Source organism: Saccostrea cucullata, unplaced genomic scaffold, assembly GCF_032062105.1.
Source record: "Saccostrea cucullata isolate Sc308-1 unplaced genomic scaffold, CSIRO_AGI_Scuc_v1 ctg93, whole genome shotgun sequence".
NCBI classification, from domain to species: Eukaryota; Metazoa; Mollusca; class Bivalvia; order Ostreida; family Ostreidae; genus Saccostrea; species Saccostrea cuccullata.
The window spans coordinates 585,089-607,125 of NW_026935164.1; the positions used below are offsets into that span (position 1 = coordinate 585,089).

General features: G+C 33.2%; 3 protein-coding genes across 3 annotated transcripts; 1 reads left to right on the forward strand and 2 right to left on the reverse strand.

Annotated features, from left to right (window-relative positions):
* Positions 1-1,245: 1,245 nt before the first annotated feature.
* Positions 1,246-7,903, reverse strand: LOC134242061 (glycosylated lysosomal membrane protein-like). The gene is made up of 6 exons (XM_062724084.1): positions 7,777-7,903; positions 5,628-5,918; positions 5,015-5,218; positions 4,023-4,250; positions 3,015-3,289; positions 1,246-2,779 (listed from the first exon to the last, which is right to left on the reverse strand). Exons 1-6 carry the CDS (start codon positions 7,843-7,845, stop codon positions 2,590-2,592), a joined length of 1,257 nt encoding a protein of 418 aa, XP_062580068.1. The 5' UTR covers positions 7,846-7,903; the 3' UTR covers positions 1,246-2,589.
* Positions 7,904-8,227: 324 nt separating this feature from the next.
* Positions 8,228-11,997, forward strand: LOC134242069 (uncharacterized). Its single transcript, XM_062724090.1, has 7 exons — positions 8,228-8,288; positions 9,039-9,276; positions 9,693-9,896; positions 10,144-10,283; positions 10,913-11,067; positions 11,351-11,468; positions 11,660-11,997. Exons 2-7 carry the CDS (start codon positions 9,057-9,059, stop codon positions 11,888-11,890), a joined length of 1,068 nt encoding a protein of 355 aa, XP_062580074.1. The 5' UTR covers positions 8,228-8,288; positions 9,039-9,056; the 3' UTR covers positions 11,891-11,997.
* Positions 11,998-15,542: 3,545 nt separating this feature from the next.
* Positions 15,543-21,004, reverse strand: LOC134242070 (stomatin-like protein stl-1). Its single transcript, XM_062724091.1, has 11 exons — positions 20,867-21,004; positions 19,667-19,810; positions 19,399-19,498; positions 19,211-19,269; positions 18,978-19,110; positions 18,588-18,644; positions 18,032-18,124; positions 17,457-17,555; positions 17,149-17,228; positions 16,581-16,709; positions 15,543-15,858 (listed from the first exon to the last, which is right to left on the reverse strand). The coding sequence occupies exons 1-11, from the start codon at positions 20,906-20,908 to the stop codon at positions 15,751-15,753; spliced, it is 1,044 nt and encodes a 347-aa protein (XP_062580075.1). The 5' UTR covers positions 20,909-21,004; the 3' UTR covers positions 15,543-15,750.
* Positions 21,005-22,037: the final 1,033 nt, after the last annotated feature.

Below are 22,037 nucleotides of genomic sequence, written 5' to 3' on the forward strand. Positions count from 1 at the left end.
CAGCTGGTCAGACAGAGACAATGCAGACAAAGTGTCTTGTCAAACTGAAAGTATCCATAAGGGGATTTAACCAGAGACCATTGGTTAATGACAAAACACTTATGACTACTGAACCATGTGCTCCACTTATTAGGGATGTGCGATTTTATCAGTATACCAGTATATCGCGATTTTTTGTTGCGTGATACGTATCGTGATACGGAGACCTAAATAATGGTCTTTAGGTACATATTATAAAGTCCAGAAATTATTCATTTATTTGTTCAATCTTTCAAATTACAATTACAGAAAGTATAAAAAATGTTGTAAAATTAGTGAAAAGAACGGCATTTCACCGTCCAAACATCATTGATTTTATATACATAAAAATTTCAAGAAAGTAAAATTTTGTTTTTCTAGCATATTTTTTAGAAAAATAATGACTTTTCATAGAAAATCATTGTAAAAACTGCTTTTAAAAATATCACGATATTATCGTGATATTGTGGGAAAAAATCATGATATATCATGACACGAAGTTTTTGGAAATACCCATCCCTACCACTTGTGACTACTGAGTCATGTGCTAGACTATCTCTAGATAAGGATTGCTTAAAATATGTATGTCAAATTTAGTCCCAATTTGGATTTTCATTCACATACCCATCCATCATGAAGGGATTTTTGACTGACATGAGAGTTTTAGTCTATGGGCATCTTATGTTTGCCTCATTGGCTGAATGTCTACCCTGATAATTAAATGAAATATGCATCAATTTTTCCAATGTGATTTAGTTCTTAAGTATTGTGAAGAATTCATTCGTACAAAATCTTTCTAATTCCCTTTCTAGATGTAACATCTTTGCAAGCCAAGGGTGACTATCACCACCCTTGGCTAGCAAAGATGTGCACATATGGGCTTGTACAAATTTATCTTGAATTTGAAACCTTGTCCCTTTCTTAATATCCTGTAATAATTCTGTCCAAAATTCGTGGTCTACAAAGACTTGACATGGAAGTATTAACATCACAGTGAGCTTGTACATCACTTCTTCTCAAGATTAAATAAATTTACTGGTATAGTTGAACAGCAGCTATTTCAAGTTCAGTACATAAGAATGATATTTCACAATGCATGTTAACCACTCATAATCATCTGGAGTTAAATTGGGAAAAAACAATCTGTACATTTGTCATACCAAGAAATAAAATGACCCTTCAATTACATTGTGCAGATGAATTAAAACTGAATAAAAATAGTAAACAGAGCATTGAGAATCTTTATTGGTTCTTTTATTCACAACATGTATATAGCTGATACTTAGAATATAAGAGATACATCTCTGTTTACAGGTTTATCATCTGACCTAGTTTATAACTTGAGTTCTACATCTTAAAGTGTCGACACCTCAAAGGCACCACTCACTCATAGTAATGGAAATATCACAGACATCCAGGATCATCTTGTCATGCTCAGACAGATGACATTTCATAAAACAAAAAATTGTAAACTTTATAGATATTTGTTGATTCAAAAGCACTTAAAACACAAGTCTATATACAGATGAAACTAGAGATTGGAATATTCTGTCTCAGCGTTTAGTCCTTTTGCACATACCGGTACCAATTCACAGTACACATACCACTTTCATCTCTTTGAAAAAAAATATTAACTTACAACAACTGTACAAGTTCCACAAAAATTAATAAGCAAATAATAACTGCAATTATTAAAGGGACATGACTCACTAGGTAGCTAAGTAGCATGAAACAAATGAATGAAATGTTCAATTTTTAAGATACATGTACAGACAAAAAATTGTTGCATGTATTGCATATATGTATATGGCACTAAGAAAAAATGTGTTTGTTTCCAAAAATTAACAGCTAAAATCTAATTAAGTTACCTGTAACATATAAATGTGTATAAATTGTATGTATTATGTATTCGCTGGAAGAAATGCTTCTTCAAGTTAAAAAAATTGTTATTTTTATTATTATTATTACTCAATATCTAAACAAAATATGCATGTATTGGAGATTCGTCATGTAGGAACATGGAATAACTAATGAGTGACATATGTTCAAACATGTACAAATGACATAAACATTTCAACAGAAAAAAATGACATAAACATTTCAGCAGAAAAAAATATCACAAGAGACAAACTTTCCTCTTACAGCATTCACACAAACATCAACATTACATAGTCATATTCTCAAAAATCCTTTTTAAAATCTTAAGAAAACTAATTAATAGAGGATTCAAACAAGTCTAGAACAGATATTTATTCACTTAGAACACATATCACCCATTCATAAATGCATATTTAAATGCAGAGTTATGAATGAAGTAGTGATGGGCTTAGTACAGCTGCAGAACTGTAGCGTTATGGTTTTATATATTATTCTACCTTTCCCTACACTTGGTAGTGATTAACATTTTCAGCTCTTCAATTATTCTATTAAACAATCTTTCAAATAAAACTCACATACAATGATAAAAAGGAAACAAAACATTGTAAATGTTTCCACACTTTCGTTTGAGCACCAGATATTATTTTGTTCAGGAGTATTTTGGAAAATTTCTATGACTTTGTCTCTTTTCTCTCACTGTATGGTTGACTGATCTTTGTCTAAATCAGCATACTCTCCCCTGGCAGTCTTCTTCTTGATGACCACAAACAGTCCCCCAAACATGATGATGATGACCGGTATCCCTAGCCCCGCTGATATCACCCCCACCACTAGGGAGGAAACTTTGTCCATGGGAGGGGCACCATAGCCAAGCTGGGCAGTCCTTTACACAACAACATAACAGTAATTATTATGTATTATAAATACCTAAGATGGGTATTTTCAAATTATGAGAAATTCATTGTCTATATTTTATCCGTTTTGTACACTTCAAAGGCCCGTTAAAACCTCTGGTATTAAAAGCCATTTTTAGAAAAAATACACACACATATTATCAAAATCAAAATGTATAGTATATATAAGAAATTTTTTTTTTAACTTTTAAGCATCAATCTTACCAAGAAGTATAGTTAGTTTTAGTGAATCCACCATCTTTTTCCAGACCAAATGTGAAATTTGTTGCATATCTTGATACCATCTGAATATCGGAGAAATATGAATATAAAATGCTGTTATTCAGGAAATCATCTACATATTCAGTATATACGAGTCCAGTGGTGTCAACTTTCGTGGCTACTGAGCGAGCCCTGGCAGACTTTAAGTAACAAACAGGCTTCCATTGTAAATAGCCTCCATTGTCCTCATTCCCTGGCCGAGTTAACCAGTTAGATACCTACAACATAAATGTATTGTGTATTTTGCTGACAGTGATACTAGGTTCACTTTATTATCTTAATAAGATTATTCTCAAACATTGAATCAAATATTACATTTTTTCCTAGTTCATTCGATATGTTTGTTTAATTTTTTAATGAAGCATTAATTATATTTCTTTGAGGTATTCCAAATTTTTACATTTGCATGAGATTCATATTAATATATTTAAGGAATGACTCTAATGAAGCGGATTATAAAAAAGCGTAAACTGACCCAAACCAGATTATACTCGATAATTTGGCCAAGAATTAGAGTCATTCCTTATAATTTAATTTTAAAATAATTAAACAACTTTTGATGTAAAATTGTGTTGCTTTTTACGAGTTTAAATTTATCGCGCAATAATACAACCTTAGTAACGGAAGTTAAGTGAAGCGAGGGGAGGTAATAACTGATACATAGATCTAGCAGCCATGATGTGTGTTTACATGAGGTAAGATCGAGTAAGTGTTTGAAGTTAAAGATACAGTTATTAAATCTTGAATTTTCCATGGATTCCGAGGAGTGGAAATGAGGGGATTGATGATTAAGCTGGTCGTCAAGGGGGTGTGTCCCCATACCATACCAAATTATATAAATTGTTTTGCGTTCCTTTTTGGAAATCAACCAATGAGAGGCGAGAATATAAACAAAATTAAATTATTTACAGGTAATTAATTAAAATACTCTAATGAAACTGATCTGCATACCTGAAAGACTCCAGGTGTGTACTCATCATCTACAGACTTCTTAGTGACGATGGACATGGGTTTGTCTGTGGAGTCCTGCCCTATGAGGACGGCCTCTAGACCCCACCGAGCTGAGGAGGAGTTCCCTGTGTCTATGTCCTGGAGGGTAAAATCAATCTGAGTGGACTCGGCATCATACTGAAGGTGGGGTAACTCTGTAGATCTGTCACTGTGATCAAACAAGTGAAACTGAAAAAAGACACAATACATATAATAATTATTCAAATCATAATTAAATCATAATTATAGGGAAAGCATCTTTAGGTTTAGTAGATTCAAGTAAGTTTAAATTAAGGCCTCAGAAACGAACTTGGAGTCAATTGAGATTGAAAGAGAATATAATTCAACTATGTATGAACAAGTTTTCATGTATTATTTATTTTAATTTCAATATTTTAGCATTGAATGTAGTATTCTAAATTTCGGACACAGAAAATGAAACGAAAGTCTATAGGACTTTGAAGTTAGTTTCACACACTGTAATTAAGATTCTCTAGGACACACTGTTGCTTTTTTGTGCAGATTTCTTCTTGACTGGAGTATTTAGGGTGCCATGAAAATTACAGATCATACCGGTAGTTATTGCAAATTTGAATATCACTTGTATAACAACACATTTGAGTATATGTAGATCTAACTCTATTAAAGACACATTGTACAAATATATTTCAGGTTGTCAGGATTAAGCTGTGAATATTATTCTTTTACTATCTAGTAATCTTTGAAACATTGTATTGTTTCACCTGTTTTGTTTCATTTAATATATTTTAGACTTGCTTTCATTATAATTAATATATTTGTATTACTGCAAAATTAACAACAGTCAAACATACATGATATACATGTACTAAACAAGGTAAATGATAAACAGATGGACAAAAACAATATTTCCAAAGAATAACTTAAGAAATTTTAAGGTAAAGAAGAAAATTCTGAAACTCAGTGATAATTACCTGTAGCAATAAAGACTCATTGTAAAAAGCCCTCTCCATCACTTCTCCACTAGTTTTGACCTTCATCACGATGAAATCATTGGATGACCACATAGTTAGATCCTGCCACTCAAACTTGTCAAAGTCATACACTCTCCAGGCAGTGCTGTTGATGTTGTAGTAATTTATATCGGCTTTGTCAGCGGTGTCATTGTACTGGAACAGCTGTTAGAATGTAAATAATCAAGCTCATTTTATTGCCCATTTTCTGAAGTCTTTATCATGTTTATGTACCTCCCTCCCAAAATGCATTAACTGACACATGGTAAAGGGTTGATGCTTCAAGAGGGTGCAAATTAGAACAAAGATATCATAAAACTAACATACAGATAAACAGACAGACATAAAAATTTATGTCATATATTGTTTATTAAAGAGTCAATTAAACTTAAGCTTTATCAAATATGGCCATATGTGAGAAAATACTTAATACTTTTTCTTCTCGAAAAAAAAAATTGAACATATGTCTTAAAACTAGAAAAATACTCTTATAGATATGCAAGTGTATCTTATATCACTACCATTTGACTAAAACTTAAATAAAGATATAGTATGTGTCATGCATATTACTTGCCCTTGTAAACACAACCCCAAATGAATATAGCTCCTTTACACCATCTGGTTTGATTATAGCTTCCCTTCTTTCTGTTTCATTTTTAGAAGCAATCTTTTTACAGTCAATCTGAAGCTGGAATTTGCCTTTTGGTTTGTTAGTCTTAATTACTAGTGCTGAAGGTGGACCCCCTATTGCTGATATGATATAGTGCAGAATGTCATTATCTCCCTTGGACACAATGTAAGCAAGACCAGGACTACATTCTTCACATTTCTGTGACTCACAGCCAGGGTTAAAGAATGTGGTCATCTACAAAAAATATTGACAAATATTACTTATACAAAACAAAAAATAAATGCTTAAAAATTATTTTAAATAATATTAAGAAACTACTTTCTGGAATGGCATTTTTTTTAACCATATCACTTTGAAATTAGCTAGACTCTTACATTAGGTCATTTTAAAACAGCCTTAATTAATCTGAATTATCTAAAGATTGTGACAAATGATATCACTTCTATCAATTAATAATTTAGTATATAGGCCTTTGCTTCTATCCATTAAAAGAAAGAGAGAATAAATTTCAAATACTTCAGAAAAGAGTTTTTATACTATCACCTTGCTGATCAATAAGGCTGTCGTAACTAGACTCTGGGACCAACTTGGTTATTAAAACACTTCTAAACCCACTTGCCCAATGAAAATTCTACATGTACTGCATTTTGACATTTTTATAGAGTAGAGAGACTATTGGCAAGAGTTTAAAAAATAAAGATCTCAAAGAGATAACTTTCTACATGCATGTTTAATGGTTAGGGCCTGCATGGATAACGGCCGAGATAGCTCAATTGGTAGAGCATCTGACTAGCGATGCAGAGGTCCCGGCTTTGATTCCTGGTCCAGACATACATTTTTCCTGTTACAGATTTGGTGCCATTGACCACCCTGGGAATTGCAAATGAAAGTCTTGCCAAAGGCTTATAAGAACTTAGGTTGTGTCTTCGAGGGGGAAGACCATTTTAGGAGGGAGGAAGTAATGATTTTAGATATGGATGTTGGCCTGGATTGTTCAGATTGTAGAGCACCTGACTAGTGATGCAGGGGTCTCCCAGGTTTGATTACCCGCCCAGCCATACATTTTCTCCTTTCCTGTTAGAGATTTGTCATGGTTTGATTCATGGATATCGGCCCCAAGATAGCTCAATCGGTGGAGCACCTGACTAGTGATGCAGGGGTCCTGGGATCAATTCCTGGTCCAACTTTTAATTTAATTCTTTTCTGTAACAGATTTTGTGCCATTGACCACCCCTGGAATTGCAAGTGATTGTCCTGGCAGGGGCTAAAAAGAACTTAATTGGGTTATATGTGTTCGAGGGGGAAGACCATATTTTAGGATAGCTGCAGATCTGTAGCTCTCCGAAAAAATATACATTGATAGACCGGAGAGCTACAGAGCCACCCATTGAAAAAAATGTATATTTATTGCGCACAAAAAAGTGCGTTCAGTTCTCGATTTATTTCTCCGTGTTTTTAAAACTGCAATATCAAAATATTACTAACCGTGTGTTCCTAACATATTTTTTGACCCTTTCCACAACAAAACATTCCTCATAATTGTTGTTAATGGTCCTCCTGGTCCTGATTTGCAATCATCGAACATTTCGCTTATTTATACTGCCATTTTGGTTTCAAAGATAATTCGGTCCAATATACCTCATGCAGATGTCAACTACGAGAGTACTTGATAGAGGAGAGAGGAATTTTTTGAAATCTTCCATTTTTTGCAATTGAGGTAAGAATTTGGAAGAATTAATCAAGAACCGAGCGCACTTTTTTGTGCGCAATAAATATACAGTTTTTTCAATGGGTGGTACTGTAGCTCTCCGGTCTTTCAATATAATTATATTTTTTCGGAGAGCTACAGATCTGCAGCTAATTTTAGGAGGGTCAGATTGTAATGTTTGGGCCATGCATAATGGCCTCGATAGCTCAGATGACTAGTGATCAGGGGTTTGATTTCTGGTCCAGTCATACATTTTCCCCCTTCCTGTTACACATGTCACATGTAGAATCAAAAACATGTTATTCCTCAATGTTATTACACCTATATTTAATTTTAATGTCTGCTTGATCTTAGATAAGTATAACTGAGATTCATCATACTTACACTCCGAACTGGCCCATCACTATGAACAAAAGAAAAGCAAAAAATTGCTATAAAGCTTTTGAATAGCATATTTCTGCTCCACAGCTCCCCAAACAGATGACAAGATCCGTCACATGACTAGCATTCATGATCACATGGTAACAAAATTAAGAATTTCCGAACCCGATCTAAATTATAAAACATCTTTGGTTGTTAAAATTCCCTTCTTTTTATTTTATGTTTGTTTCATTATGATGAAATATATGAAAATATTTGAATTTGTTAATGATGTTCCTATCTCATTATACCTTATTTTATTTTGTTGATATAAAATATAACGTGACTTCCGGCGGGAAATACAAATGGAATATGGCTCCTGAACCGAACGTGAATTTGGACGGTAGAGTATTTATCATTTTAGCAAAAGAATTTTTGAAATCCGAAGTATAGAAAACTATATTTAAACATTCACTACTAAATGATTTTTCCCATCTTTATAATTCATGATATCAGAGGATGGTTGGGAGGAAGATGTAATTTTTTGTTTTGAATTGGTGGGCAAATGACAAAGTGTCAAACTCGAAGCTAATCAATCTTTGATGTGTGTGTTCTTAAAAAGCTTCGTACTTTGGTATATTTAATCTCTCAATGCCATCACACACTAGCATTTCATATGAAATTTGCCCCCCCCCCCCCCTCTCCCGACACCCTGAATCTCCAGTCATGCAGGTGCTCTATCAGCTGAGCTATCTGGTCACCAGGAATCATACCCATCTGACAACCACATTCTGTCCTTCTTAAAATGTATTTGGCTCCGAAAGACACCAATCCAGGCTCTTTCCTGGCCGGTCTTTCACCTTTTACCTCCAGGGCATTGTATGGCACCAAATGTATAATAGGAAAGGAGAAAAATGTGACATATGATACAGGATCAAGATTCAAACCCAGCCCCCCCCCCCCCCCCCCTGAATCTCCAATCAGGTGATCTATTAACTGAGCTATCTGGATACTGGTGATCAAACCCATCTGACCACCAAAGATGTATACAGATGTTTCAACAGAGGGATGGGGGTCAAGTCCTGGGTACATGTAGGGGTATGCAGCTCATACACTTTTTGCCCAAATTTATTGAACTTAAAAATCTTACTAGCACAGCTGTTAACACTTGCAATTTCAAATGTGTGTTTAAGTATAGGCTTTACCTTAAAATAATATTGTAATTAATTTTTTTTCTATCATGTTTATGATGATATTAGTTTTATTTTTATCATTGCACATTTTAGTTGAAGTAAATATTTGACATGGAGAAGACACCAGTTTACACCACACCCAGTTCTGAGACCATTGGAGAGCCACCTATCAAGAAGCACAGACTCATCAATAGTGGATCAACTCCACAAAGAAATGGCCTGACCCCCGTCAGACAAAGACTAGAACAACAGAGAAAGAAGCTCCTAGAGAAAGATACCAGTGCTCAGCAGGAGACCAGCCCTACACTGCAGAAACTGAGGGACACTCCAGGTCTGTAGGAATCTTACTCCAGGATTCCTTAACAAAAAATAGCTTAATAAGCACACTAACCTATCAGTTGGTATCCCTAGGTTCTGATCTGCTCTTTTCTTAAAAGGGTAGAGGACCACAGGACCAGATAAAAATACTTGCCTTTAATACAAAGATCTGATGGAATATGTGACATATGAGATTTGAAATAAGGAATTATATCAAATCTATATTCCCTTCTATCACTACCCTTTGTGTTCATCTGTGTGCAAAATAAATGGAGACGATCTTGAACCCTGAAACAGACTTATACTTATATTTCATTTATAACTAAGAAACCGTTTCATTGTGTTCTTCAGGCCTTAGATGTCAATCTGAAAAAAATGTCATATTCAGCTCTTTTAAAGTGGAATTATCTTTTACATGTATTTACATAGGTCGAGTGAACAAAGACAAACATGCCTTGATCAACAAGCACCTTGATACAAAGCACAACATGGATCGACTCAGTGTAGGAGGCGGAGTATCACTGTGGCCAGAAATGGAGGACATGCGTCTCTCGCTTCCTGAAATACTGAAGCTGGGAGCTCTCTGCTTCTCATTGTTTGCAATGGTTATCTTATTATTCACAAAATTACATGGTGAGTAAGATAGGGGATTAAACAAAGCAACAATTTTAAAAATTCTACCAGTCAAGCCTCAATATATAAAACATGAATAATGTAAATTCTTATAGTTGAAATCCTGGGTTTAAATTGCTTAAGTAAGGGGTTTGTATATGCATTGATTATTTCTTATTCAGGTGAGCAGATGAGCCTCTTGTTCTCATTAATGTTTTCACACAGACAAAACATATTCCTCCTTAAAAATTTGTTTTATATTTTGCAGGTGATGTTGTGCAAAATCTATTGCTGTTTCACCATAGACTTGTAGACTTCAGTAATAAACATGGTATAAATGTTACAGCAACAAGTGATAAATTCAGATCATCTGTGATAGAATGGCATCTTCATCATAAACTTTTACTAGTAGGTTCTAGCATTGCAAAAAATTACAGTAAAACTTGGTTATAGCGAAGTCCTGGGAACCTTTGAATTTAATTCGCAATATCCGTAATTCGTTGTATCCGTATGACGAATTCGTATAAGCATTATAGCGAATTCGCAATATGCATGCTTTCCTTTAAGTATTACTACCAAATATGTTAGGGAAGCAAATATTACAAAACATATCGATAAATAAGGTTTTATTATGAATTGAATTTTATATTCAGATGCTAAAAGGAAATAAGGTCATTTCTTAAAATAATCTTTGTAAGTTCGTTATAAAAGAGTAAATTTCATTATATTTTACCTCAACGGGAATCAAAATCAGTTCGCTATATCCGTAAATTCTTTATATCAGAGTTCGTTATAACCGTAAAAATTTACAAAGATTTGTTAATAATTTTGCCGGGGACCCAGAAAAACTTCGCTATATCCGTGACTTCGCTATATCCGTGTTCGTACTAAACGAGTTTTACTGTATTGGTGTATGGTTTTGAGGTTTATACAAAGAATTGTTTCATAATACATCCACTACACATAGTGCACACCTCCACACATTTTCCTTGTCATTTGTCATTTATTGATTTATTTAGTGATTTGGTTTTCTTTAGGATGAGATTCATGCCCGTTTTGATGTCAGTAAGTTCCCTATGACCTACGTGATGTATATAGTTGTATATGGAGGAGGAATGGGTACGCTGGTCTACTTCCTGGCTGACAATGTCTGGTCCAAAAGTAAACTCTCACCACGCCGAATCAAACAATGGTAGGTCTTCTGTTAATTCTACTATATTATTTCAAGTATCAATTTTTGTTAATTTTCCCCACGAAAATCATTGAAGTTATGTATGCAGTTTTTTAATTGATATTGCCATAATACATTTATTAGCTTTCCTCCTGACTGATACACTGTATTGCAGTGAATTTTTCATATATTTCCTCTCCCATTAGTTGTGTGCATATTGAAAATGGACTATCAGTACTTTAACAGAGGGTGTGTGAATAGCATATCTTTACTACATGTATCACTAATGCTTGTATATTTCTAGGACAAGCCTGCTCACACTGATTGGTACTTGGACAGTGGCCCTGACCTACATGCTTGTTTGTGCTTACATGGTGGAAATGGCAATAAAAAATAATGTTCACAAAATTACAGAAGTTCTGGTACGATTCAGTTTTCTCCTGGGAAACATTGTTGTCCTTTTTATTCTAACCAACAAAATAAAGTAAAATTTCATGTTCAAGTAAAACATTCTACTACATGTATCCCTGAGTATAATAATATATGTATCATTTTTATCCTTTTTAAAATTGTTCAGTCATTTTGCACTGCATAAATGTTTTATCATTGACAGGGAGAGGCCATAGCAACAGACTTTGACCTTAGTGTTTTACACGCTGTTGTGGAGTACTGGAGAACTCGTTGCTTAGCAACAGGAACTATTAGGGTCATGGGTCTTCTGGAGGTCAAGGACTTGTTGTTCTATCTACAGTACTACCTTGTCCCCGTGGCTACAATACTTGGGACTCCTGTCATTAAACTTGTAGTTTCACTTTATCACATATATAGTTATAAACACAAATGAACCCCTCAAAATTGATATTTGTAATTCAATGCTTAGGCCAATACATGTATTACACTTACTTAACTTTTTACAGGGTAAAATGTTAGGTCAAAACTTACAGGTTATGCTAAATTAATTATGGAAAAAAATGTCAGCATCAGTGATGTATTAATGTTTTTCTTTGTGTAAAAATGTGGTTCATTTACATTTCCACTTTCATTTACATGGAAACGATGAGGAGTATCAATCATCTGCAATTTATATTTTCATGTTTTACCCCGAACATTGATTAGATGTGCTTTGTTGAAATTTTATTTATAAACTTTCTACTGCTAAATGTTCTTATATGTACAGTGTATTAAATATGTCTTTTGTAGAACCTCTCTGACTTGCTGTTTTAGCTCAACTGAAATTTTCTTTTAAAAAAGTGCCTTAGGCCTGTCTGTCAACTTTTTGTTTTCTGCAACACAGCCTCTACTCAAAAGAAATCTTTACACCAAGAATCACTTTTTAATGTTTCTCTCACCAAGTTGCCTAGTTGTAGGGCAGTCGCTTCATGATCATGCAGGAACCCCTGGTTGGATTCTTGTTTGCTACACTGCCTCAAACCTAAGAAGTTAACATAGGTACTGACTGTTCCCTTGTGGGGCTTCAAGCATTAGAAGTGAAAGTTCAGAGGACTTTAATTCAAATGAGACCTTAAAAAATAAGGCAAGGTCCTGTGTTATGGTAGGCATTGATTTGATAAAGATCACGCACTGCTCAATGGCCATGTGTGCCAAATACATGTATAGTTTAGGTGTATAGGTATAGGTAAATTCAAAGCCCTTCAGTGGTATATGGTGACACTGTATATCAGTAAAAAAATTTTTGAATTGGACATGAAACAACAATCAACATTTCTTATTTAAAGGTAGACCAGGATCCAAACTATGCATTACTGTTAACCGGCTTTTATTTTCATGTAATAAATATCTACAAGCTTTGTGACCCCTTTTAACTCACAAATATTAATCACTTAACCATATTTTCTGTGCATATGTACACAAAAATTTTTAAATCTTTATGGATTTATTTCAATCTACCGAATCATAAATTAAGATGGATAACAGTAATCTGTGTGACCTTGACTTTGTCAAAATAAGCTTTGTTCACTGCAATGCAAACAATGTGGTAAGTGCACAGGCACTTCTTTTGGTAATAAATTTTTAACCTAAAAGTATAATAATAACATCATGTGTTGTTATTATAATATTTTTTTTGGAAAGTATCAACTTTTAACACTTTTCATTTTAAAAGGTTTATAACTGGATAAGAATTATTTGTTACATTGAATTTTATAAATTACCAGTGATCAAGGTCAAAACACACCATTTAAATCTTGAATGAAGTTTGAAATTTAAAAATTTTCTCTTAGAAATATATGAAACACTGTTAAGAGCCATTCTCTGTAATGATTTGAAATTTTATATAGAAGCTGTGGCACGCATAGTCTCAGAATTTCTTCAAACTCTCTATGATAAAAGTCATTGATACCCTAAACTGAAATCAGGCAAAAATCGGTTGCTATGTTTTATAGTTACCATGGTAACATGTCTTAAAGATCGAAAAATGGCATTTTTTAACATGTTTAGAGCCCCATAGTTAACATTTGCAGCAAAGCAAACAATTGGCAATGACTGTTTCCAAAAGTTGAAGGTCAGATGTCTCAAATGCATGATAAACATGTTTGGTAAATCAACTATTACATACGTTACTATGGTAACAAAGTATTCAAAAGTAAAAAAAATATTCATTGAATTTTGTAAAGTCATACACGTAAAAATAAAAAGCAATTATAGGATGAAATGTGACCAAATAATAGAAAAAAGAGCCTTGAAACATATATCAAGAACAAAATATGATATTTTATTTTGGTTGGCAATGGTTGCCAAGGTTTTTATACCACTGTAAGGGAGCCTTCAAAGTAACACTCTGTATGTTTAAATCTGATCCTATCTTTAAAAAAAAAGCACATTTCCTCATAACTAATGATCAATTTTATAAGATGTTGGTGTGCTCCACATTTTCCCATTTGAAAAAATTCAGATAAGATTCTTTAAATAGAGCGTTGCTATGGAAATAAGCAGAAAATATATGCTTAAAAACCTGAAAAATATTTTCTTTCCTTGGATACGTACCCTTAAATGTAGATTCCCAAAACTTTTATGATTGATATTTATTAAAAGCTAACTTGACTTTTAATTTTGACTATCATCCAATCTCTAAGTGGATGCAAGAAGTTGGCACACAGGGTTTAATATTGATATAAAGTTCACAAAATCGAACATTTTCCCTTCTTGGTAACCATAGCAACAGTGTTGTTTTATTCATCAAATTTTATCAATATATGATATTCAACTTCAGTTCTGACAGATAAGTACTATTCAAGCTGAGTCCTTTCATTTGTTTCTTGATTAAATGGCAATTTAAGTCTTAATGCAGTGAAAAATAATTCACTTTTAAGCACTGGTACTTTGTTTCCATGGTAACACTGCAAAGTAGCAATTATACCCAATTTTTCTTATGGTTTTGGTGTTGCAAGGTCCTAAGGATGCATATTTGCCAGTCTTGAATTTTCATGTTTCTCCTCAAGACAGTAGTATTAACCCAATCTTAGTTACTGGTTTTGCATGGTTACACTGTGTTACCATGGCAACCATAAAAGTTATTTATAGAATAATATTGCTTATACTTATATACTTAAAGTCAAACATTTTCATTGTTTTTCTTAAGTCGTTGATTGAATTTGAGCATGTAACACCTACCATTAGTGAATACGAAGTGTTTTTCAGCATATTTCAGCATTTTAAATGTATTCCAAATGTACCCTTGGTTACCACTTACTAGGAGATATATTCTAAAGAGTTTCTTTATATTATAAGTGACATCAAGGTGTTATGTTTTTGTGAGAATGGTTTGTTTGCTTTTTCTAGTTTTTATTAAGCCACAGTCAAGATTTAAAGTGGCTGAAAATCTCGATTTTTCAAACTTTTCCGGCTGTTGCCATAGCAACCGAGACACATAGCAACGAAATTTTGTTTGATATTTGTTTCTGGTGTCAAGTACTAAGCATGGTTGAAGTTTCGTCAAAATCGGTGACCATGCGTGGCAACGAAGTTTAAGTGGTTACAGAGAATGGCTATTAAAAGGTATCAACATGTATTCCATCTCTGAAAACTTTCAATTATATACTTCTACCAGTAATACTCATTTATTGCAAGATGCAGCTAGAAAAAAAACTTTATATGTAAACTTGAACCAGATCAAATTACATTGAGTCAAGGTCACAGCACAACTTACATAGTGTACTTTCCTGGCAGTAACCATGAGGTTGCCAAATTAACTTTCAGATTCAGATCAGGACATATCTAAGGTCATAAGCAATCTTTGCATCACATATTAGTTTCCAGTGTACTTTCCTGGCTGTAACCACGAGGTTGCCAAATTAACTTCCAGATTCAGATCAGGACATATCTAAGGTCATAAGCAATCTTTGCATCACATATTAGTTTCCAGTGTTCTTCATTATATAAAGATATGGCCTGCATGGACACGTTGCACTCATATGGAGAGATGTACAGACCAGGATGCATCTAACACATATTCATTTAAAAAAAAAAAGAAAAGAAAATTCAATTGTATAGATTTTATTTCTTTTTTTTTTGCTTCAGCAACACAACACAGGATTGAATATAAAACAGTACATGCTTTTCCTTCCATTTCATACAGTTTATTTTTTGCTTCAGCAAAACAACACAGTTTTGAATATAAAAGAGTTCTATTTTTCCACACTCTCTCTCTTTTGTTCAGCCATTCACACATATATTATTGTTTATTTTTCATTCCTCTGGTCCAGACTTGATATTCCCTGTAGATCTGACTGGTATTGATGCTTGTTCTGTCTTCAGCTGGTCCATACTTGCAAGGTTTTTATATACTGTCATAGCCTGGCAAAAAATAAAATGGTCCATTGTAAACAATGCTTACTGATTAGATTTTGACTTTCTGATCTTCATTATTTTTTCCAATTTCATTCAATTTTCATGAAATTCATAACTCCATATTGTAGACTAAAATTTAGCCTTAAGTGAGCTGTGATCTAATCATAATTAAGAATTTGTATATTTCCTTTATACTCCTATATAAAACTCCTTTTATGGCCCCATCCTATTCCAGGTAATGAACAAACTTGAATCTACACTACCAGAGGATGCTTCAAAATGATATGACTAGTCAGGGATTTGCTGTTTTAGAGAATAAAATGTTTTTCTACATGTTAAATTTTGTTTTCCTATTATGCCACCCCCCTTTTAACCTCCTATGAGATTCTTTATGAATTTGAAAACTGTTCTTTTTCTCAAAAATGTTGTTGAACTACAAAAAATTGTGACAGGTCATCAGGAAGATAAGGTAAACATAAGATATAAATTTCACTTTAACAAAGAAATATAAAATTTGATTAGAAAAGCTCAATTGAGGCTTTGACTCAGGTGAGCTAAAAATTAACAACAAGTTTTCAATTTAGAAACTAGAAGAAGAAATGTGCTTAGTAATATTTGACAATCCACATTTCTTACTGTGTAACGGACTATATTATCCTTGTTTTATTTAAAATCTGTTGTAACATAAATTATACAACATTCCAAAAAGAAGTTGGGTTTTGACTCACCTGAGCAACCATCCCCCCGACATCCCCAGAATTGGCAGGTAGAATGACGGTGTTGTTTGTTTTGGCCAGTTTACCAAAAGCATCCACATACTGTTCTGCTATACTGTATGCCACGGCATTCATTCCATTCTACAATGAGATTTCAGTATTAACAATAATCAACAAGTATTTTACAGTCAAATGTGTTAAATCCTCACCCCACAGGCTTCACAAAGATTGGCCAGATTTGACATTTTAGACAACTAAATTAATCCAAATACACTTTACATGTGGATAGAATGTTTTTTCAGCAATAGGAGATTTGGACTATACTATATCAAACAAACTTCATTGTATTTTCATTTCTTCACAAACAGGAAAAGCACACACCACACATGTAGATTTATGTTCATCGATATGAAACTTCTTGTTTTTAAAAATATTGAAGCAAATGAAAGCATTGAAATTTTATTTTGTTAAAAATATAATTAATGAACTGTTAGTTTGTTGAGGAATGTAAATGTGTATTACAATATCAATAAAGATCAGACATACATGAATGAGTATATTTCTGAGCATATATCCTGACCTGTTTACTGATGGCCTCAGACACCTGGACGACCGCCCGGGCCTTGGCCTCCGCCATTGCTCTAATGGCCTCCGCTTCACCTGAAGTTTGAAAGAATTTAGTGAGCTTTACTTTTAGTGTTAACATATTGTTTTCCCTTTTTGAAAATTCCCCAAAAATGTAAATTTTTCATTTGCTTTGTTGCTTATCTCATTCTAGTTAGGGTTTTCATTAATAAGAGGTAGTAGGTGGTTTACATTTTTGTCGTTCTTTGGAATCACTAACATCTTTCATAATCATATAAATGATATAGTATATTGAATTCCTACCATTTGCGATGTTAATTTGTTCGATCTGGAAGGCCTCTGAATTCAGAATCTTTGCTTTCTTTTTACCCTCAGCTACATTTATTTCAGCTTCCCTGATACCTATTGAGAGTATAAATAAATGTGAAGAATATTTAAACATCAACATTTACTTAAGCCTCTCTCAAACCTGTTGAGAGAACAAATTAATATAAAGATTATTCAATCATCTATGTTACTTTCAAACATCAGAGTAAAATCATTTTTAAAGTCATTTAAAAATCCTTCCTATTTCCATTATACCAAGTCATATACCTAAGCCAACAATCAAAAGAAAAAAAGCTTCAATTTAAAAACAACTCTTGAAGAAAATTGCCCAAAAGAGCTAAATACATGTAATGGTAGTTCTTAACACATACCTACCTGTACCTGCATTCCAAGTTAAACTTTACTACACGTATGCTTTTTTACATTTGTGACCATAAGTATATTTAGAACAAGTATAATTTTTGAAATCAAAATAGAATAGGATGAAACATTGAAAGATTGTGTCACTGATATTGAGCAGCTGTTAAGAAGACATTAATAAGCTTACATACCCTCAGATTCCAAGATGCTAGCTCTCTTTTTCCTCTCAGCTTCCACTTGCATCTGCATAGCTTCCTGGATTCTATGGGGTAGAGTCATGTCCCCTACAAAATACATCAAATTTTAAGTCATTTCGAAACAAAATGATTTTATCACCTCCCACAATACTCAACCTTCTAATTTCTGTCTGTAGGGAGAACAATTATTCCCTAAAGTTCATCTAGATACAGCAAAACTCGGTTATAACGAAGTCGCTGGGACCTTTGAAATTACTTCGCTATATCCGTAATTCGTTATAACCATATAAGAAATTCATTAAATTTATATAGCTCGCGATCCAAAATGACTTTGCTATATCCGAGAATTTGCAATATCCGTATTCGTACCAAGAGAGTTTCACTGTATGATGATATTGCATAAAACTTTGAGCTTTTTCAATCCAAATTAGAAGTCTCAAACTGATTTAATATATAAGTTATCTGTGGATGAATAAAAGACAGACAAAAGTAACATGGTTCATAATCTTTAATCTCAAGTTAAATATTTCATTGTATCACCTGTACTTACTAATTTCATATCGTAAACAAGAAATTCCCCATGGTTCTGATGCTTTGTTGATGGCATCTAAAATGGGAAAAAAAAAAACTTTTTGCAAATTCTAGTATTAGCAATCAGCTCTATATATTTTTTCAAAATAATTCTTTTTCTGAAATATTTTTTAAAATATATACAACGAATTTACTTGTCTCAAAAGATTCACACCATTTCAACATGTTCAAAGATTAAGTCACAATATTTATTATATTACTTTATGACTGTACTGTTTTACATGCTTTGGAAAATGTGCTATACATCATATACCAATGTTGGTTACATGTACATGTATAATGAACTGCTTGAATGATCATTGTCTATTAAAATACCATTTGAATATGGTGCAATGTTATTGAAACTTACCAACAATATTTACATTCAAAACTTCTCTCTCTCTGAAAACAGTATCTAGTGTAATTTTCCCTATTTCAGATCTCATGGTGGTTTGGGCTAATTTCTTGATGGCAAATTCAGCATTTTCTACATTATAACTACACTGTAAAAAATGTATAAGTAATTACAAACATTTTTAAAAAACACAATTATAAAGTTAAATGATGTATATTGAAATTTTAACATGTGTATGAATGCATTACCTTATATGGATCAAACACTTTAGTGTATAATACACCATCTAGTCCAAGTGTAACATTATCTATAATGAGAAAATTAAGTTTTTAAAAATAAACAACTTCAAAAGAGGTCTACAATGGAAAAAAACACCATAAACATTGGAATGATATTAAAGCATTAGCCATGTTTAGAGATGCTGCCAATGTTTTACCTGATGTTACAGCTGCCTGCTCTGGGACTTCTGAGGCCACCTCCTTTAGAGATTGTACATATTTAATTTTATCCACAAACGGTAAGATAAAGTTAAGTCCCTGTAAAGCAAAAAAAAAAAAAAAAGTTAACAAGTTTATTTCAAGGAAATAATTCCCTCCAATGCACTTATCTTCACATTTCTAGTACACCGACAATCCCAAATTATTTTTAAACATATCTCAATCATATGTTAAATTAAAATCATAGTGTAGGAGTAATACACTTACCGGGTTCAAAACTCTATCAAACTTTCCAAACCTTTCCACTACCCATGCTTCTTGTTGAGGTACAAACAGTATTATTGTGTTCATTGGTTGGTTTCGAGAAGTGAATTTCATATTTTGACTCCATTGACTCGGTATTGTTTTTCTCTGAAATTATATACATTTATTTATTTTTTTTTAAAGTTCATACTTTTACATACTTGTATTATTAATTAAGATTTAAAATAGTGTAAAAACATAATAGCATCGAGACATATCGATGTGATACATCAACCTTGCTGTTTTTTTGGGGGGAGGGGAGAGGAAACATCGTGTTACATACGACACCATGTGACATCAGAGTCTAGACGCATCAAATAACACATGCGGCTTGACGAGCCCGATCTAAATTACCGTATAAGTAGAATTTTTAGTGAGGATTTTAATTTTGACATTATTAGCGAGGGTGCTGACATCGCTAAAATTTAATATCGCTAAAAAATGATTGCGTATTATCTGTAATATCTTCTTCAGTTAGCATTTCAAAATCACTAAAATTACTTTTCGTTAAAAATAAAACACCACATTTTAGGTCGAAATCGCTAAATTTGCGTCTCACTAAAATTTCCACTCATAAGGTATAACAAAAGAAATATCTGCAATCACCATAATGGTCCCATCGTCAACATATTAACAGGGATATCAAAATCAAAAAAGTTTGTTTCAATCAATTTGGTTGTTAAATTAATTGCAACTGATACTGGGCCTTCCTTTCTTTGTATTCTTCGAAATCATTTCGGAGCTGATCCTCTCCGATTTGCTACATTGCAAGTATATGGGATGTATTTTGACTGTGGTGAGGTCTTGTCTGAGAAACATTTAAATTATTCTGTGTATAAATAGCAAAATCCTGAATAAGAAATTGAATATATCCAGGGCAGGCTTTGATTCAATTCCCTTGCTTATCAATCCAATCTGGAAATGAATTGCAGCCAGATATTTAAATTCATATTTATATACATATTATTAAATAGATATATTGGAGACTTTAAAGTAAATTCAAGTGCAGAACATTAAACTTCAATGTACGTATGAAGTAACACAAGGAAAAATTACGTAAGATCCACATTGGACAATAAAATAAACAAAAATGAACCCGTGTTGTAAATGCACAGAAAGTATGTTTTCTACTAAATCTGAATTTACATCTAGGCAAACACTGACCTGTAGAATTCTAATGCTTCTTGAAATGCACACTCTAGACATGATGATCTGACGTTCACGTTGACTCCTGTTTTTCACCAATTTTCACCGGAAATTCTCGGAGTCTATGTTAATTTAAAACCAACCATGACAACTCTCCGGATTCCGTAAGGTTACAACATAAATAGTCCATTTGTAGCCTGGTACACGAGTATGTTTTTAGGGCACGTAAACGAAGTTTCGGGGTACATAGTTTTTGTTGTTTCCGTCCGTCTGTCTGCATGTCTCTCTCTTTGTTTGTCTGCAAAAACTCTTTTACCTTCCCATAACTTTTGATTTAGTGGAGCTACAGTATCACGGCGGGGAATCTACGTCATCGTACGGGATTAGGACACACAAAAATGGAGGACAAATGCTCCGCTTCGATGTAAGAAATTGATATTTTTGCACTTATAAAGAATGGATATTAAATCAGTATCCTGCCTAAAGTATGCCAAAGAACGTCAACTACAATATTTATTGTACGTTTGTTTGTGATAGAATCTTATTGCTCCAAACACTTCGACACAGTTTGAAAACAAGTGAGAAAAACCCGGGATGTTGGCCACACTTTTTTAAAATTCGACCTATTATTGGCATATCCAGATGTACTAAACATTTTATTCTTCCGCGTGTACACTAGAACTAATATTTTTAAAAAATTCAGATTTGTTTAATAATTTATTATGCTTTAATTATCCAAGAAAAATGTATAAATCATTTTGTTTTCAGAAATGATGTAGGTCACACCAACACTAAAACGGATATGGGACACACAATAAGTTACTTTCAAATTGAAATATCGAGCATTCATATCTTAATGTTTCCATTTAAATGACTGCTGTTAGATAGTATATAAACAATAACCTGTAAAACTCATCTTTGTAATACTCATCCACATACTTGATTCCCTTGGTTTGCTTGTATACAAACAAATATTATAAGTTGAAAATGCTGGTCTATTCCTCAACAAAAGCTTCCAACATGAATTTTTTAAATTTAATTTCATGTAGAAATTTACCGGTGTTTACTTGTGCAGATCTATACTTCAGAGAGAGGTGGACCGAAGTCCGGGGATTGTGTTTATTTCATGATATTTCTATTTTAAGTTACACGACATCCACCCCCCACCCCCCATAAAAAAACACACACG

Bases quoted from the DNA above. Each gene is read 5' to 3' on its own strand.
- LOC134242070 (XM_062724091.1), bottom strand. From the start codon at position 20,908: ATGTCTAGAGTGTGCATTTCAAGAAGCATTAGAATTCTACAG. The intron at 17,556-18,031 runs GTATGTAAGCTT...TACTCTCAATAG, and splicing joins TAGCATCTTGGAATCTGAGG to GTATCAGGGAAGCTGAAATA. The intron at 17,229-17,456 runs GTAGGAATTCAA...TTCAAACTTCAG, and splicing joins ACAAATTAACATCGCAAATG to GTGAAGCGGAGGCCATTAGA.
- LOC134242061 (XM_062724084.1), bottom strand. From the start codon at position 7,845: ATGCTATTCAAAAGCTTTATAGCAATTTTTTGCTTTTCTTTTGTTCAT. The intron at 5,919-7,776 runs GTAAGTATGATG...TATTTTTTGTAG, and splicing joins GTGATGGGCCAGTTCGGAGT to ATGACCACATTCTTTAACCC. The intron at 3,290-4,022 runs GTATGCAGATCA...TTTATGTTGTAG, and splicing joins ACACACCTGGAGTCTTTCAG to GTATCTAACTGGTTAACTCG.
- LOC134242069 (XM_062724090.1), top strand. From the start codon at position 9,057: ATGGAGAAGACACCAGTTTACACCACACCCAGTTCTGAGACCATTGGA. The intron at 9,277-9,692 runs GTCTGTAGGAAT...GTATTTACATAG, and splicing joins GAAACTGAGGGACACTCCAG to GTCGAGTGAACAAAGACAAA. The intron at 11,068-11,350 runs GTAGGTCTTCTG...GTATATTTCTAG, and splicing joins CCACGCCGAATCAAACAATG to GACAAGCCTGCTCACACTGA.